Source organism: Pongo abelii, chromosome 15, assembly GCF_028885655.2.
Source record: "Pongo abelii isolate AG06213 chromosome 15, NHGRI_mPonAbe1-v2.0_pri, whole genome shotgun sequence".
In the NCBI taxonomy this organism is placed as follows: domain Eukaryota; kingdom Metazoa; phylum Chordata; class Mammalia; order Primates; family Hominidae; genus Pongo; species Pongo abelii.
Window position 1 is genome coordinate 73,716,421 of NC_072000.2, and position 18,630 is coordinate 73,735,050.

The 18,630-nt window shown below is 51.4% G+C and overlaps 1 protein-coding gene across 1 annotated transcript in view; it reads left to right on the forward strand.

Moving 5' to 3' along the window:
- Window positions 1–5,044: 5,044 nt before the first annotated feature.
- PLEKHD1 (pleckstrin homology and coiled-coil domain containing D1) overlaps window positions 5,045–18,630 on the forward strand; it is a 44,575-nt gene continuing 30,989 nt past the window's right edge. Inside the window, exon 1 of the mRNA XM_002824888.4 lies at window positions 5,045–5,413. Within this exon, the coding sequence (XP_002824934.1) occupies window positions 5,265–5,413 (149 nt within the window). The 5' untranslated portion in view covers window positions 5,045–5,264. The remainder of the gene's footprint in view (window positions 5,414–18,630) is intronic.

The window sequence follows — 18,630 nt, forward strand, 5'->3', positions numbered from 1 at the left end:
AAGTTGAGAATGGAATGAGGAGTGGAAGGAGGAGTTCCTTCAGAACACGAAAGCCCAGAGAAGCCCAGTGATTGTCTTTAGTTCATACAGCTGGTGGCAGAGCCTGGACTTAAACTTACATTAACACTAGAAGCAGGTGACCAATCTGCCATCTAGAGATTGCTTTCACATACGTTCCCAAACCCCCACCACACACACACACACACACACACAGACTGTTTTATAGAGGAGGGGAAGCTGAGGACCCGAGAGGTCAGTCTCCATTTGGTTGGCAAATTGAAACAGGAAATGGCAACACGTGAACAGAGGCTACACAAGGACAAATCAATTCAGTAAGCATTTGCTGAGCACCCACTACATGCCCTGGACTATGTCTTCAAGGACCTCCGAGTTTGAAAGGGAAGAAAACACATACAGAAAAACTCCAAACAAGGCAGACAGACGTGTGTTAGAATGGGCGATGGGCAAAGATCCACGGGAAGCCAGAGGAGGGTATGGTTTCAGCTGAAGTTGGTGCCACAGCCTTGTGGAATCTAGGGTAGGAGCCTGAATGGTGGAATGAGGCTTGGAGGAGGGAAAGGGGTTCCACGGATGACACTTGATGCTGCAGCAGGGCCTGGCCTGGAGCTCAGGTCTTTCTGCCTCTTCTGCTTCTTGGCCTCTCAGGGATACTTGGGCTGGGCCCAGCTGACAGACAGATGCCGGTGCTGAAGCCAGAGTCACAGCATTCCTGGGTCCTTCACTTGGCACAAGCCTGGAAACAAGTATACACGACGTGGCCTGCCTGAGGGTGGGGTCAGGGACAGAGGGGCAGGGAGCTGAGGAGGTGGCACTATGGGAAGAGCCACTTTCGTCCAGGTTGCTGGGAGCTTTTGTGGCTCATGGTAGTCCAATCAGGATGTGACTCCAGGTGCCCTTTGTCACCATTTTCTATTAGTCAATGTTTCCTGCCCATTCCTGGTTTTAGTGGGCTAAGTAATACCCCCAGGTATAAGATTTTTTTTCTTTTTTGAGACAGAGTCTCGCTTTTGTCTCCAGGGCTGGAGTGCAATGGCACAATCTTGGCTTACTGCAACCTCTGCCTCCCAGGCTCAAGCGATTCTCCTGCCTCAGCCTCCCGAATAGCTGGGACTACAGGCATGCACCACTATGCCTGGCTAATTTCTGTATTTTAAGCAGAGATGGGGTTTCTCCATGTTGGCCAGGCTGGTCTCAAACTCCTGACCTGAAGTGATCCACCCATCCTGGCCTCCCAGAATGTTGGAATTACAGGCGTGGGCCACCACGCCCATCCTGAAGTATAAGACTGAAGAGATAGATTCCCCACAGTATTCACAGATTTCCTTACCATGGGCTAGTCACTTAAAATGGCCAGCTAATATTTGTTTTATGGAAAAATGGTGACTATCACGTCTGCCTGCAGACTACGGATAAAAGCAATATTATAAAAATGTATGTTCAAGCCTGGGCAAGATAGTGAGACCTCATCTCTTAAAATAAATAAATAAATAAATAAATAGCAGGATGTGGTGGCGTGCATCTGTAGTCCCAGCTACTCAGGAGGCTGAGATGGGAGGATTACTTGAGCTCAGGAGGTCGAGGCTGCAGTGAGCTATGATCACGCCACTGTACTCCAGCCTGGGTGAGAGTGATACCCTGTCTCTAACAAAAAAAAAAGTATGTTCATTAGGAGTCTATCCCCGAGCACAGCTAAAATTCTGTAGCACTCGTAGAATTGCTTCATCAATTCTACAGGAAATTGAGCCATAGGTGAGTTGACAATTAAGAAAAATTCCTGAAAAGAGAGGAAAGACTTCCTAGACTGTACTTCACTTCACATGACAGTGTGTTGCAAGGTGAAGGGGAAGGGCTAAGGACTCAGACCAAACTTTAGCCTGTCACTTTCCCTCATTCAACACATATTTAGGACCTATATCATGTTCTGGGAAATTACTAGCTATGTGACTTAGGTAGACAACTCTTTTGTACTTTATTTTTCTCATCTGGAAAACTAAAAATAATACGTATATACCTCATAGGTCTATTGTAAAAATTAAATGAAATGTGTCTGTTGTAAATAATGTATTAGAACATCAGCTCTGTGTCTGAGCAGTGTAGGGCACTTAGGGATCCTGAGTTTTCACCCCTGACTGGTCTCACTTACTTCCTGGCAAGATTGGGCAGCCCTGACCCACTTGGTCTAGGACACTGGATTGGCACCTGGCTTGTTCTGTCTTCTGCAGAACTCAGCCAGGCATTCAGCACTCCTACCAGCTGGGGTAGAGAACAAACTGGAAGCAGAAACAGCTTCTCCCAAGGCTGACCTGGTGCAGTCTGGGCTGGTTAGTCAAGGGGAACAGAAACCACTCAACTATCTAGTGGTTGATCAAACTCCAGCTGTTTGCCTCAGAGCCTTCCTTCCACCCAGCCTTAACTGCTATTATCTGAGGTCTATTCATATGTCCTGTATGCAGAGGGAATAGGTGAAGATTGGTTGCTCTTTGTCATTGAAGAAACCTGTGCTCCACTTCTCTTATGGAAGGAATCAGCCTTCCCCAGGATTATCTGGGCTCACTGGGTCCTTCCGTGCAGGACTTCTTTTGAATGATTGCAGGTATCCTGCCTTTCTCTGGCCCCCATGGCTCACAAGCTCACCACTAGTCCTCATCACCAGCAGCCATAAGGTGCAACTGACCTGATTCAGCAGAAAAGAAATGAATATACTAAAAGGATATTGGGAGAGCCAGGGAGCCAGGCCTGAGGCAAAGCTTCCAGGAACCATACCTAAGACGTGCTGCAGAAGCTGTTGGATGAGAATGCTACAGTTGCCCCCGAGTTCTTGCTGCTGCTGTTTGTGCACTGCTAGGAGCTCACCTCCCCGTGACTGCTGTGGCACCCACCACACATGCTGCTGCCACCACATGAGCACACAGCTGTCACCCAAAGCACGTCAGATGCATGTGCCACCATGTTCCCTTGAAAAGTGCATGCCTGTGTATGCTTTTTCCTCATGTTTGTTACCTGCAACTCAAAGTCAGGGGCCCTTGACTGGTGAACTCCAGACCGCAGGCTCCTAACACAAGTTTTCTAGCTTTCATCTTAGAAAAGCAGGACACTTGTAATCCCAGCATTTTGGGAGGCCGAGGTGAGAAGATCACTTGTGGCCAGGAATTCAAGACCAGCCTGGGCAACATAGCGAGACTCCCATCTCTCTTAAAAAAAAAAAAAAAGAAAGAAAGAAAAGAAAAGCAGGGCTCCTAAAGTGGGAAGATTTCCAAGCATTAGACCATGTGTCAGAAATAGATAAAAAATATACAGAAAATGTCCACTTTGTACTCTGGCCTCGGGCTCTCATCAGCTTCCTAGTCCCACCTCCTCCCACCTGATGGACCCACGCCCCGGGCCCTGTGTTAAGGCTTGGCCTGAGATGTTCTGCATGGGGGCCTTAGCCGTGAGAGAAGTACAAGGAATTCAGATGGGCACCTCTGGGCAGTGAGCAACAAGGGGATGCTGCCTGAGCTTGGGAACCCCAGAGGGGGTTAAGGGAAGAGTACCAGGGTGATGATTAGCTACAGTCATAAAATGGGAGATCTAGGATGGCCTTGGGGAACATCTAGTGGGTGTCACACATCCAAATGCCTGCAGACAGGGGCCAGGCAGGTCAGACAATAGGGGATGATGGGGCCTGTGGGGATGCGCCTTTAGGCATTACATTCAAAAACTTAAGTCTACTGTGCAGAGGTGGTAAGAATGATACAAGTGGTTGTTGTTGGGAGGCTGATTGACTATAAAGGGGCATGAAGAAACTTTCTGCAGGTGATGGAAATGTTCTGTCTGTTGCTTTGGTTGGGGTTACATCTTATATACCTTCGTCAAAGAAATAACTTAGATCTGTGCGTTTTACCATGAAGTATACCTCAATTTAAAAACTGGGGGCAAATTCATAAAGCATTGTGGATCTGGCTCTCGGGCTAACCATTTGCAAACTTCTGTTGCAATCCGACTTCCAGAGGCGGCCTTGGCTCCTCGTCCTGGAAAAGCGCGACTGCGGCGTGGTCTGGCGAGCAGCCGCTCACTGCGCGGTCTCCACGCCTGGCAGGTGGCGCGGGGCAGGCAGCTGTGCCAGCCTAGCATTTCCACCTGCCGGGAGGAGGCGGTCCCCTGGGGCCCGGCCGGCGTCTCCCAGGCCTGAAAATGAGCCGGTCACCCCAAACGCCAACTCCGAAAGGAGCGGAAGCGGATGGAACAGCTGGTCCCAGGGAGCGCGGGCCAGGCGCGCAGATAAATCACGGACACACACTGCACGGATAGCTCCAGACTGATGTTGAGTGCCAAATGCCGACACAGACACGGTCAGGTTCCAGGAAGAGAAATCCGATCCGATGCGCGCGAGGCGGCGGCGGCGGAGCACAGCGAAACCCACCTGAGGGGGAAGGGTGGGGGGGGGCACCGAACCTTGATGGAGCCCCTCCCCGTGCGGACACTTTGGGCACTTCCTGAAGTCCTACCTGGCCACCCGCCCGCTCCGGGCATCAGGCATCGCCACTTCACTGGGGAGAAAAGCCAGACCGCCGCAGTTCACGGAGCGATAGGAACTGCGGTGGAATTCCAGGCCCGAGTGTGTGACCCCACGCCCTAGCTCCGTCCTCTCCTCCACCCCAAGGCGAGCAGGTGTCTGCAGAAGTGCCTCCAACCCCATCGCAAAACGGACATGGGCCCGTCTCGATGTCGGCGCTGCTCGCCGAGAAGGGACCCCGGGGTGGTGTTGGGCGCGCGGGGCGGGAGCGGGGACGGGGACGCGCTGCGGCCAAGTCCCCGAGCCCTGCGACCCGCAGGGACCTTCCGGACGCACGGAGCCCGGCCCTCCAGCCGGCGCCCGCCCTGATTGGCGCCCGAGGCCGGCCTCCCGCCGACTCACCTGCCACTCCCAGCCAATCGGGGCCACCAGAATTGGGGCTGTCGCCCTGGAGGGGGGGCGAGGGGGGAGGAGATGCTGCCGGCCCGAGGCTGAGCCACCCTCCCCGCCGAGTTCCCGCCCGGCCCTCTGCAATCCCAAGCCCAAGCCGCCGGCTACGCGCCCCGCGCCCCCTTGGCGCCGCGTCCAGTGCCCAGCGCGCTTTGAATGCTGCAGCTCCGGGCCGGGCCGCTCCGCTTCTCTGCTCGCTGGGACGCTCTCCGACGGCTCCGCCCTCGCCCCTCGCCCCGCGTCCCTGCAGACCCCGGGGAGGTGGGGTCCGGGCCGGGCACAGCCCCGCTGAGGCAGGATGTTCACGTCCAAGTCCAACTCGGTGTCGCCCTCGCCGTCCCTGGAGCAGGCTGACTCGGAAGCCCTGGACATCAGCACCAAAGTGCAGCTCTACGGCGTGCTGTGGAAGCGGCCTTTCGGCAGGCCGTCGGCCAAGTGGTCCCGGCGGTGAGTGCGCCCCCGCGCCCCAAGGGGACAGCCGGGTAGAGAGCCTGGGCCTCGTTACCCTTCCTACCCCTTCCAGTCGCCGTCGTGCCTCTGCTTTCCTGTGTGACCTTGGCGTCACCCTGTTTCACTCTACACTGGCTCCCGCCGGAAAATGTGGACTTTAGTCTGGGCCAGGAGAATGGGGTTGGGACCCCTGCCCTGGGGCGGTGGCAAATTCTCTATGGAATGAACCTGACCCTCGAGTGGGAATGTTGGGTGTGGGCAGAAGAGACCGTGGTCGGGGTGGGATCCCAGCTGGGTCAGATCAGGCCAGACTGAGGCTAGAGAGAAACTCCATCTCTAGCCAAAGATGCCCCCCACCCCGGGACCCCCGCTGGCAATTCCATCGTCTTCACAACCCCTCACCCAGGCCGCGAGGACCGGGCCTGAGTGTCTCCCTCCCGCCAACCACCCACGCTTAGACGGAGACGGACCTGGCCCTTCTGAAAGGCTCAGGCTAAGGAGGGAAGAAGGGCCAGGAAGGGTGCTTGTCCATGGGGAAGTGACCTTAGCAACCCCTCCAACTGTTCCTTGAAATCATTTTTTTAAAAGTGAGCACAGGGAAGAGAGATTCCAGTGCTTCAGGCGGAGGAGCTGGAAAGGAGGGAGGCAGCTGGAGTGAGGGAGGGGATAGATTGGTTCTGCCAAGGATTGATCCTTTGAAAGGAGTGGTGGAGAGAGACAGGGTAGTCCCAGCCATCCTTCAGCCCCAGCTGCCTGGTCCCCAATTCAGACGCGACTCCGCGGACATCGGTAGCCACTCTCCACTTACAAATTAGCCTGGGAGGTATTGAGGGAAGAGGGAGTTCACAGCCCTGGACTTGCAGGAAGCTCCCAACGGGCTGCAGGTGCTGTGGGCCATTTTCTGGACAGTTTCCACTCTCCAGTCAATTTCAGTTCTGAGATTCACTACTGGTATGGCCTGGAGAATGCAGACCCTGTCCAGCCCTTCCGCGGAGGTGTGACCCTTCCAGGAAACCAGGGGTATCCAGATGCCCCTTCCCCATCCCACACTATGAGTCTGCCCCTGAGCAGAGGGGGCCTTCAATGTTCCCAGGACCACAGATCATGTGGATGTGGTAGTGGTGGGTGCTGATGTTCTGTTCTGATGAATAATTTAATGTTTCTATAAGACCGCAGAACAAATGGAGCCATGGACAGTAGCTCACATTTTACATCTCTGGTTTCATATTGTTTTGTTACTTCTGACAGGTTTCTCTTTGGGATTTAATGGGATACAGGCTTCTTGAGTTCTTCCAAAGTTGAGCTTATCTCTGACCCCCTAAATGAAGGCTTGGAGCAACATGGAGAGTATTTGGGGAGCTTCCAGTATTGTGCTATGTGAGCTACAGCCCCCAGGGCCAGGAGAGCTGGGGTGGAAAGGCTGTGTGTAGATTCAAGCACAATTAGCAGAATATCTCCCCCCACCGCCCATCTTTCTTCTGCCTCAGCAGCTCCGGATAGTTAATCTTTCTTTTCTATTGGGTCTGGCTGCTGTTCTGGGTCCTGTCAACCAAGACTTCTCTTGCCAGACATTTTCACCTGACTGCATCCCTAGAAAATGCTAGGTGCCTGTGACCCCCAGGATATGTCCCCTGGTCCTCCCCTTCACCACTGCAGGTACATTGGGAACCTGGTCTCTGCACTCACAGTTGATTCCAGGGCTAGGAAGTGTCAGGAGTACAGGGCATAGGCCCCCAGCTAAAAGCACAGTGTTGGTGCCAAGGAGGCTTGGAGAGGTTTAGTGTCCCCCACCCAGAGACTCCATCTTCTACTCCATCCACTACCGTGGTCCCCAAAGCCACCCGAAACTATGCAATCAGAGTCTGAGCAGTATGTATGCTCTGCTAATACAGCTAAAAGTCAAGTCCTTTAGCCTCCTTCCAAGGAGATTGTTACCTGGGTTCCCTTCCTTTGTAGGAATTCTGGAGCTGCCACTGTGCAGAGACTACCTGGGGCTCAAGAAAGAACTAACATCCCACCTGCCCACTCTAGGCCTCTGTGTTCTCAGTTCTGGGAATACACAACACACACACACACACACACACACACACGCTATTTAGTCTTGAGTCAGTGACTGAGCCAGCCAGAGAGGGCCTGGGTGTGGGGGAGAAAGATGCTCAGCTCAGCCCCCTCTCACTTCCCATTAGGGCCGCCTGGGCCCCAGCTTCCCATTTGTAAAGTAGAGTCTGTGGGCTCAGCTAATTAGCAGCCACAGGAAGACTTGGGGACAGAGCAGCTGAGGGCCACCACCGCAGAGCCTTGCCATTAGGGCGATCAATGCCCTGGCTGGAGCAGCTAAGGGGAGGGGGCCTGGAAAGGCTCAGCACTGCATTAATAAAGAATAGGCTGGATAGAACTGGCTGTGGCCAGCTGGGTTCTATAAAACCTTTTCCGCTCAGGGTCTGTCTTAGGACCTGTGCCTCCAGCTTCCACCACCCAAGCAGCCCTGCCTGCCTGGGGTAGGAAGGTGCCCTTGAGCTGAAGGGTCAACTTATTTCCTGGGGGCAACAAAAGGGGAAGGGAATCAAAAGCATTAATTAGCAGAGATCAGATAATCTGGGAGAGATGTCTAGAAGGGAAGGCTGTTGACTGTGTCCTCACCTTGGTCTGTGAGTGGAGATGGAAGTGCCAAGACCTGGCAAAGACCTGGGCAGTGCCAAGACAAAGAGGAAGGGGGTGGGAGGTCTCAGCCTCAGCCAGTGTCATGCTGTGAGGGCTTGGCCTAGGCTAATTCTTTCCTGAGATTGAATGCTTTTTCCAGCGTTCCATTCCCCCTCTCAAATCCCTCCTGAACACCTCCCAAGGCCAGAACCCCTGAGGAGGAGGACCTACCCACTTCCTTCCTGCAACGGGAGCATCTATACTCCTCCTCACCCCTCCTTCTCTCCAGGGGCAAGGTAGCCAGTAGGACCTGAACCCAGCTCCGCAGTTTACTCTTGCAGAGCATTGGTGGGTCCCTGACTCAGGGAGCTAAGATTCATGGTGTCCACCTGGTGCCAGTGGAGCCGTGGAGACAGTGGCCATGTGTCCCAAATCTCAGGCCACAATCTGTACAGTGTGTAAAGACTGTCTGTGCAGATGAGGGTCACCATGCCAAAAAGACTTGAGGAGACTTTCTTACCACAGGGATTTGGAGCCCAGGGTTTTGACTTTGGTGCTCAGCACTGCTTCACAGAGGTGACACAAATGCCGAGCTTTCCCAGAGCAGAGAGAAGAGCCTATCATGTCAGATTCACGGCACTAGGCTCAGCCTCACCCTGGTGACACTGGGGTTTGGTCTCACTTTCTGGCACCCCTGGCATTCCCCTCAGCTGGCTGTGTGAGGTATCCCACAAGGGCAGTTGTAACATTTCTGCTGTGGAGGGTGCCTACAGGACCCCCTTTAAAAAATAAACTTCTATTCTTCAAACTTCTACCAGAGTGGCAACGTAGGGTGTGAGGAACAGTGACCAGGTGGCAGTTGAGGGGCTGGGATCTTCTGCTAATGTGTGTGGGAAGTTGGGGAGGGGACAGAGCAGAGGAGCTCTTTCAGCATTGATGAAGAAGAAGGACTTGGGGAGCAGTGTCTCTGCCTCCAGAAAAAAAAGTGACCAAATTACTTTCTTCTGAAGATTTCATAGTGTTTTTCACTCTCTAGCTCCTTGTCCCAGAGCTGTTCTCCCAAGCTCGCTGATAGGAAACCGAGGCACAGAGGCAGGGGGAAGGTGCTTTTTCTGACTCTCCTCAGATTCCTCCACCCATCACCCTCTTCCCTTTCTGTGCTGGTAGCATCCAGGTCACAATGAATCCTTGGGTTAGGGAGATGGGCACACTCTCTGGATCACCCAGCCATAAATGAAATGATACACATCAGGTCAGGCTTCACTGGGGTCATAGGCTTATTGACCCAAACCAGGTCTACCAAAGTTAAGTGAGTTAATTGTGCAAACAAGTGGCATTTCTTTCTCACCCACTCCCTGAGGAGCTGCCCTCAGCGGCTGTTGATGTCCTATTTGAAAATGAGTCTCACCTGTGTATGGGTCAGACCTCCAGCTTGCAGACAGTTCAGCTTCCTTATCCCCAAGACTTAAAAATAACAAAAAATTGCTTCTGAGAGCAGCTGTGGGTGTGGTAGAAAGTGAATCTAAGCCCGGGTGTGGTGGCTGGTAATTCCAGCACTTTAGGAGGCCAAGGTGGGTGGATCACTTGAGGTCAGGAGTTGGAGACCAGCCTGGACAACATGGCTAAACCCTGTCTCTATTAAAAATACAAAGATTAGCCAGACATGGTGGTGGGTGCCTGTAATCCCAGCTACTCAGGAGGCTGAGGCAGGAGAATCTCTTGAACCTAGGAGATGGAGGTTGCAATGAGCAGAGATTGAGCCACTGCACTCCAGCCTGAGGGACAGAGTGATACTCCATCTCAAAAAAAAAAAAAAGGAAAAAAAAGAAAGTGAATCTAAGCTTAGAGGCAGGTGCTCCAAGTTCCAGCCCCAGCTCTGCCAGTAACCAGCTGCATGATCCAGGCTGTGGCGTTTCACCCCACTGGCCAGCAGTGTCTCATCTATAGAGTGGGAGTGGGATGGGTCAAACTGTGTGCCACAGATGACCCCAGAGGTGCCTTGAGTCTACCACAAGGGAATGGGGAACAGGGGTACAGCTCCAAGACTCCCCACCCACTTCAAGCAATACCTCTGCGCTGTTATATATTTTTTTGTTTATTTGTTTGTTTGTTTGAGAGAGAGTCTCCTTCTGTCACCAAGGCTGGAGTGCAGTGTCGCAATCTTGGCTCACTGCAACTTCCGCCTCCCAGATTCAAGGAATTCTCATACCTCAGTCTCCCGATTAGCTGGGATCACAGGCATGTACCACCATGCCCGGCTAATTTTAGTATTTTTGAGTAGAGATGGGGTTTTGCCATGTTGGCTAGGCTGTTCTTAAACTCCTGACCTCAGGTGATCTGCCCGCCTCGGCCTCCCAAAGTGCTGGGTTTACAGGCATGAGCCACCTGTTGTATGTTTTACACCAGCAGTCCCCAACCTTTTTGGCACCAGGTGCCGTGACTGGTTTCATGGAAGACAATTTTTCCAAGGACGGGATGGGTGTGGGGGTGGTTTCATCAGGCATTAGATTCTCATAATGACTGTGCAACCTAGATCCCTTGCCGTGCACGGTTTACAAAAGAGTTGGTGCTCCTATGAGAATCTAATGCCGCCGCTGATCTGACAGGAGGCGGAGCTCAGGCGGTAATGCCAGCCACGGGGAGAAGCTGTAAAAACAGATGAAGCTTCACCTGCTCATCTTCTGCTGTGTGGCCCAGTTTCTAACAGGCCATGGACTCTGGTCCAGGGCCCAGGGGTTGAGGACCCCTGTTTTACAAATTACGTTTGTCTTACTGTTGTTGGAATACTTGTTCCAGGGGCACTAAGTTTTTTGAGCCCCCTTGGACTTGATAATCTCTCTGAACTCTAATGTGTCATGACTCATGCATTTCACAGATAGAATTCCTGCTGTTCTGCCATCTTAGACTGGATGCCAGATGAGAAGCACAGGCCAGGATGAGCATTTCCTGAGCATACCAGGCCACCCAGAATGGACACAAGGGACACATACTGGGGCTGTGTCATTTCTACCTTCCTTCTGCCATTTCTGAAAAGGACACTTCTGAGGGCAGTCCTTCTCCAGCTCCACCCCCTACATAGCCATTCTCAGTATCCAGGAGGCTCGGAGAGGAGGGAGACTGGCTGCTGGGCCTATTCTGGAAGTCTGTGCCTGGGGAAGAGGGGGAAGCCAGGCTGGATGTTCACCTTCCTGGGAAATGTAACTCATGTGTAACTCACACATCCACTGGGCTCTTGCTGCCCTCTTGAGAGTGAGATAAATTTGGTCCCAAGACCAAATCCCATATCTAAAGGAAGTCTAAAATCTGTACCATGGTTTCTGTTAATCCCTAAGAGGCTGTAAACTAGTTTCTTTGTTGATGGATTAATTTGCTGACCAATGTACACGGTCCTTGTTGCACAACCAGAGGTGGAACTCAGCTTTTATTCCTCAGTATTCCAGCCTTCCACACTGCTGCATAAACACAGCAGGTATTTATGAGTCTAGCAGCCTATCCTGAAGGGAAGCTGTGGCAAAGAGGAGGGCAGAGGAGGTATTTAAATTACAGAAGTGCAAACATCTTCAAATTGAGCGTTAGGTCCCTGGTAGGCACGCCACTTCGCTGTCACCAGAGATGGTGACATCACTCTCTCTCTTGACTCTTGGATCCCCCCAGGATCCTCTCTCCTCTGCACTCTGCCATCACTCCTCCTCCCTATTGTCCTACAGGATTTCCCCCAAATTTAAATTTCTTTCACTCTGTTAAGCAAAGCCCTTTCTAGCTCCTACTCCTAAACTCAGTGGCATTCGCATCTCCAAACATTAGGGAGCTCACCCGAGTGGACAGAAAGTGGATAGGCCTTCGTTTAACAGGACCTGCCCAACATAGAAGATACCTGTGGTTCTAGATAACATTTTCCTTGGCTCCAGACGGGCTTATCATGAGGCTGTGGTGACCGTCAAGCTCTGGTTGAGCCCTTGTTGCATTCAGAGCACTGGGGAGGGGTTCAGAAGATGGAGACAAAGCTAAAGCTTGAGAAAACCCTTCTTGGGTTCCCTAATTCATGTTGGATGGCACCTGTGCCATTCTGTGACCCAAGCTAGAGTCCTGGTCATTGTGTCATCCCAGTCCCTGCTCACCTTGCCCTTGTTTAACATTTCGATGAGCCTTGCTGATTTGTACCTCCCAATAACTTTAATTTTCCCTTTGTCTGGTTGTGGACTTCCCCATGGCTAAAACTACAATATGACCTTACAAGTGCCCTGTTTGAAACTTGCTGGCAGCTCCCCTTGTCTGCAGGAAGAAGTCCAGCATCTTCACAAGGACTACTCACTCTGCCCCGCTCTGTCCCTGCTCTCTGACCTTAACTCACTCCTTACTGCACCTCCCTTGCACCACTGCCCACCCTTTGCACTTTCTGCCAATAATACCAGAGATATTTTTATAACTTTGAACACACTGTTCTTTGCCTATGCTGTTCCCTCTGTCTGGAATGGATCTCTCCCACTTCCATTTCCTCCCAAATTCCCAAGATACTCCTATTCATTCTTCAGAGCCCTGCTTAGTTGTCACATCTTGGGGAGCTCCCTTGGCTGGACCCCTAAACCATTGATTCCTCAAGGTCTTCACTCTTCCTGTACCTAACATAAACTTACAATGTTGCAATATATTCTGGCACATTACAGTGTTGCAGCCTACTCTCCTGGTGTGTCGTAAAGTTACAGTGTACTGTGGTATGCTACGATGTTGCAGAGTACTTCCCTGGTATGTTACAAAGTTAAAGCCTACCCTGGTGCTTTACAATGTTGTGGTGTATCCTCTTGATGCTTTACAACTATCCTAGCTCCCCCATTCCCAGCTATGTGATCTGCGGCACATTATTTAATTTCTCTATGCCCCAGTTTCCTCACCTACCTCATGTGAGGAGTTGAATGAGTTAGCACAATACTGTTACTAGAACAGTGTTTAGCACCTAGCACAAAGGAGGAGTTTGATAAACATTAGGTGTTTTGTTTTTGTTTTTTGGGGTCTTTTGAGACAGGGTCTGGCTTTGTGGCCCAGGCTGGAGGGTAGTGGCATGATCACGGCTCACTGTAGCGTTGACCTCCTGGTCTCAAGTAATACTCCTACCTCAGCCTCCCAAGTAGCTGGGACCACAGGCACAAGCTACCATACCCAGCTAATTTTTTAATTTTTTGTTGAGACAGTCTCCCTATGTTGCCCAGGCTGGTATGGACTCTTGGGCTCAAATGATCCTTCTGCCTTGGCCCCTCAAAGTACTGGGATTACAGGCCTGAGCCACCACACCCATCAAGCTTCAGGGCCCAGCATAGTACCTGGATGTACCAGGGGAATCATTCATGCTCTCTGACCTGAGCTGACCAACAGCTTGCAGTCACTCTGCAGAGATAGTAGAGATAAGCTCTAGGAAGAGAAACAATTCCAGTCACATGTAATGAGGAGGACCAGGCATTACAGAGCACAGCAGGTGAGAACTTGGGCTTTGTCAGCAGAGATAACTGTGTTCTGCATTTGCCACTTGCTAGTTGCTTAATCTCTCTGTGCCTCAGTTTCCTCACTAGTGAAATAGAAAAAACAAGCCCCTTTACAACTATCCTAGCTCCGCCATTCCAAATTGTGTGATCTGGGGCATATTATTTAACTTCTCTTAGAGTTGTTATGAGAAATTTAAATAAGATAAAGTCAATAAAACACTTAGCATCAGGGCCTTTGCACCTGTAGCTCCTCTGCCAGAAACACCTTACCTGTCCTCAAAGATTACCTTCTTAACTAGGCTCTCCCTGGCCACTCTCTTAGCAAGGTGAGTATCCTGGCATCTTGCGAATGCTCTGTACTCTGGAAATGGAAATACTATTCTTTACGATGGGAGAGAGAGACAGCCAGAGTTGACACAAGCCCCTTACCTCACCCAACGCTCTGGGCTTCACCCCAACACATGGGGACAGACAAAGGCCACAGCTGATGACCAAAGCTTCTCCCAGGACTGATGTTGGGTCTGGAAGGAGGGATGGGCTTCACACGGGGGGCAGGGGGAAGCAGCATATGCAGGGATAAGCCATGTGTTGGGAGGACAGGGAGCTGGCCAGCTGGGCTGGAGCCAAGAGCTCCCTCCAGTAGCAGCCTTATGAGAACAAATGGAAAAGGAGGTCGGAGGAGAATGCAGCTTATTATTACTGAGTCTGAACCCAATCATAACAAATAATAATTTTAATCATAAAGTAATCATTTATTAAATATTTACCACCATATTCTAAGTCTTTAGGGGAACATTATCCTGACAGCCCTATGAGATATAAGTATTATTATTATTATCCTCAAATTGCACGGTGGGGACCTCAGGCCTAAATGTATTAGGTAATTTGCCCCAGTCACATTGCCAGTCAGTGGCAGAGCTCTAACATTGGCTACCCCAACCTTGAAACTTACAGCCTCTGGCCCATCTTTCCTGGCCAGGAGCTGGATGGAGCAGCTCCTTAGGCAGTGGGTGTGGGAAGTAGGTGTAGGGACTATTGTCCATGGGTTCCAATCCCAGCTCCACCTCTGCCCTAGGAGTGTGGCTTTGCATACACTATTTCGCCTCTAAGCCTCAGGTTCCTCATCTGTGAAATAAGAATAAAATGACCAACCATCCACGACTGTGACGTGGATCAAATACATGTGGAACCCTTAGCACAGGAGGCAATGCCTTAGAACAGCTGCAGAAAGGGCAGCCATCTCTAGCCCTTGGGCCATCTCTAGCCAGACCAACTGCGCAGGGCCCAGGAAGACATGGCCCCTGGCTTGCAGTCAGAATGAGAGTGTCAGGGAACAAGGGGACTTTGGAATAAGGGGTGGGAAGAGGAAGTGTTCCTCTGTGCAGGGCGCTGGGGTTCTGAGCCCCTGCCTGCTGAGAAGATGCTGAGAAGGGGCAGCTAAAATAGCAGGGCTGTCACTGAGACAGGTTTATAAGCAAGGCCAGACCTTTGGGTCCTAGAAATGTGCTTGCCAGGTGAGCCCTTCGTTGGGCCGAACTCATTCCTGCCTGACAGGCCATCGTCCTCCTCCTCCAGGTCCATGCTAGTGCCCCTCCCTTGACCCCCACCTCCACCCAAGCCAGCCTGTGGACAGCTGCAGCCAGGCTGGGTGTGGCATGTGTGATGTGTGGGCCCTTCACAATCCCTACTGAACTCTGGCCCTCACAGAGCAAAGACTACCCTGAACGTCTACCTTCCTTCCCCTGCCCCTCTACGCTCTCCTTCAGAAGCACGAGGAGAAGAAGGGATATGACATTAGGGAACACTTTCTGTGTGCCAGGCAAGTGCTGAGGACTTTACATGCCTCCATCCACTGGATCCTCTCTTGCCCCCTAACGATATGTAGCAACATCCCCTAATGAATCTCCCTGCCTTTACCCTGACAATCTGCCCTCAACACAGCAGGGATGAGCCTTTTGCAATGTAAGCCAGGTCACTTCTGCTCAAACCTTCCAGTGGCTGTCTCTCTTACTCAGAGAAAAAGCCAGCTTCTACCGACTAGTGCTGTGACCTTCAGCAAGTCATGCCTCCTCTCTGCTTCATTTCTGACCATGTAAAATGCAGGGAGCATTTCTCTCTTAGCATCATTGTGAGTGGTGTTAAGTGCATTAATAGCAGTAACTGCTTGGAATGAGGTGCGGTATGTGGAAAGTACTAAATAAATGTTAGCTTGATCATTATTGTCATTACCATAGCCATAGAGCCCTATGCAATTTGGCCCAACTGCTGCAACCTTGCAGTTCCCTCGAGAGCTAGGCACACTTCCCACCTCAGGGCCTTTGAACCTGCAGCTCCTCTACCGGAAACACCTTACCTCTCCTCGAAGATGACCTTCTTAACTGGCTGTCCCTGCCCACCCTCTTTAACATGGACCCACGCCCACTCCCAATTCCCCCTAACCTGCTTTATTTTCCTCCATAGCATGTATCAGCATCTGGCACATGACATCTCTATGTCTCATTTATTCACCATCTGACACCCACTACATGCAAGTAGTGTAAACTCTAAGGAGACAGGGATTTTTGTCTGTCTTGTTCACAACTGTATCTCCAACACCTAGAGCAGTGCTTGGCACACAGTGGCAACTCAGTAATTGTTGAATCAATGGAGGAATCTTTATAACAGCCCTAAGAGACAGTTATTTGTACCCCCATTTTATAGAGGAAGAAAGGGAGGCTTAGTAAGGCTGGGAGTTTGCCTGAGGCTGCAGCTTGAAGGATGGGGGTTGGTGGACCCCAGAGCCCTGTGCTCTCCTTGCCATGGGTCTAATAATCTTCTGCCCACCCACTTCCCAGCCCTGGCACAGTGCTTTGCCTTAAGTGGGAGGGGCTCCAGAAGTGGCAGAAAGGCATAAAGGTATTTATTTGTTTCAGTCAACTTGGGCTACTATAACAAAATGCCATAGACTGGGTGGCTTAAACCCTGGAAGTGTATTTGGTCACAGTTCTGCAGGCTGAGAGTTTGAGATCGAGTTGCCAGCATGGTCAGGTTCTGATGAGGGCAGCTGTTCCTGGCTTGCAGATGGCCACCTTCTCAATATGTCCCCACATGGTGGAGGAAGAGGAAAAAGAGGTGAAAGAGCTTTCATTTATTTATTTTTGCAGCAGGGTCTTGATCTGTCACCCAGGCTGGAAGCCACCCTGGAGTGCAGTGGTGGTGTGATCACGGCTCACTGCAGCTTTGAACTCCTGGACTCAAGTGATCCTCTCACTCAGCCTCCTGAGTAGCTAGAACTATAGGCATGTACCACCATGCCCAGCTATTTTTTTTTTTTTTAATGTAGAGACAAGGCCTTGCTATGTTGCCCAGGCTGGTCTTGAACTCCTGGGCTCAAGTAATCCCCCTGCTTCAGCCTCCCAAAATGTCGTGATTATAGATATGAGCCACTGTACCCAGCCAGGAAAGAGGGCTCTTCTTATAAGGCCACAGTCCTATTGGATTAGGGCCCTACCTTTATGACCTTCCTTAACATTAATTACCTCCTGAAGACCTTATCTCCAAATACAGTCACATGTGGGGTTAGGGCTTGAACATATGAACGTTGAGGAGACATATTGAGTCCACAGTAGTATTTCCAAAGCCATTGAGAGGAGGCAGCGGCCCTGGAGACAGTCGTGTGCTGCTTCCTGCAGTGACTGTATTCAGACCATGGAATGCAACACTCAGCCCTGTCCTGAGTCCTCCGCAGATTGGTGGGGTGATGAGCACAATCTCATTTGACCCTCAAAATAACCGCATAAGGTAGTTGTTACTATCCCCATTCTGTAGGTAGAGAAACTAAGGCTCAGAAAGGAGAGCTGACTTGCCCAAGGACCCCCAACCCCAGCCGGAAAATGTCAGGTCTCTCTGATGCCAAAGCCTATATGCTCTTAACTACTCTATGAAATTCCCTTGGAACAGCCAGGGGACACCCACCTGGGCCCATGGGACTGAAGTAGGATGGATCTGCCCTCCAGGAGGCTGATGCCCCACTGGGGCGAGATGCATACATGGGATGTGGCAGTGGGCCTAAGTGCCAAGTGCAGGCTTTGCTAGCAAGTGCAGAAGGAGCCCAGACATCAGTGTGGGCTGGGTGGGTCACCTAGGGTGGGAAGGGTCCTGCTGGCTGAAGAGCAAGAGAGGGCATTCCAGGCCAAGCCACACAATCTCCATGTGCAGGACCACGCACATGGAGGGGTCCACGTGCAGGGGACAGTGAGCTCGGCAGTTGCCTGGAGAACAGAGAGGCTGAAGGGCAGACATGGCAGGAAAACTGAGAGGCGGGCAGAGGTCAGGTGCTGGCAGGCCTGGAATTTCACTGAGGTTCTGCAGCAGGTGGTATTCATGTGCTCTTTCTGCAGTGGGGGCAGAAAGGCCTAGGAAGAGAGTTGGCATTAGTAGGGTATCAAACCTGAGCAGGGTCCACAGGGCTGTGTTTGTTATGTGGTCGGTCAGAGAGGGAAGGTTCAGGTAAAGAAAATGTGGCTGGGTACAGTGGCTCAGCCTGTAATCCCAGCACTTTGAGAGGCCGAGGCAGGAGGGTCACTTGAGGCCAAGAGTTCGAGGCCAGCCTGGGCAACATAGCAAGACCTTGTTTCTATTTTATTTTGTCTTATTTTATTTTATTTTATTTTAGACAGTCTTGCTCTGTCACCCAGGTTGGAGTGCAATGATGTGATCTCTGCTCACTGCAACCTCCTGGGTTCAAGCGATTCTCCTGCCACAGCCTCCCGAGTAGCTGGGATTACAGGTCTGAGCCACCACACCCGGCTGATTTTTGTATTTTTAGTATAGACAGAGTTTTACCATTTTCGCCAGGCTTGTCTCAAACTCCTGACTTCAAGTGATCCACCTGCCTCGGCCTCCCAAAGTGCTGGGATTACAGGTGTGAGCCATCACACCCAGCCTTCTATTTTTAAAAAAGAAAAGAAAATGGGTTGACATGAGGCTCACACCACAGCACAGAGCTGAGCTTCACTTCCCTCAGGTGGCAGCTGCCAGTAGTCCCAGGCCTGCCTCACCATAGCAGCTGTGGCCTTAGGAAAGATCACGTGGCTGGTAGGACCTTCAGAGATTCACTGA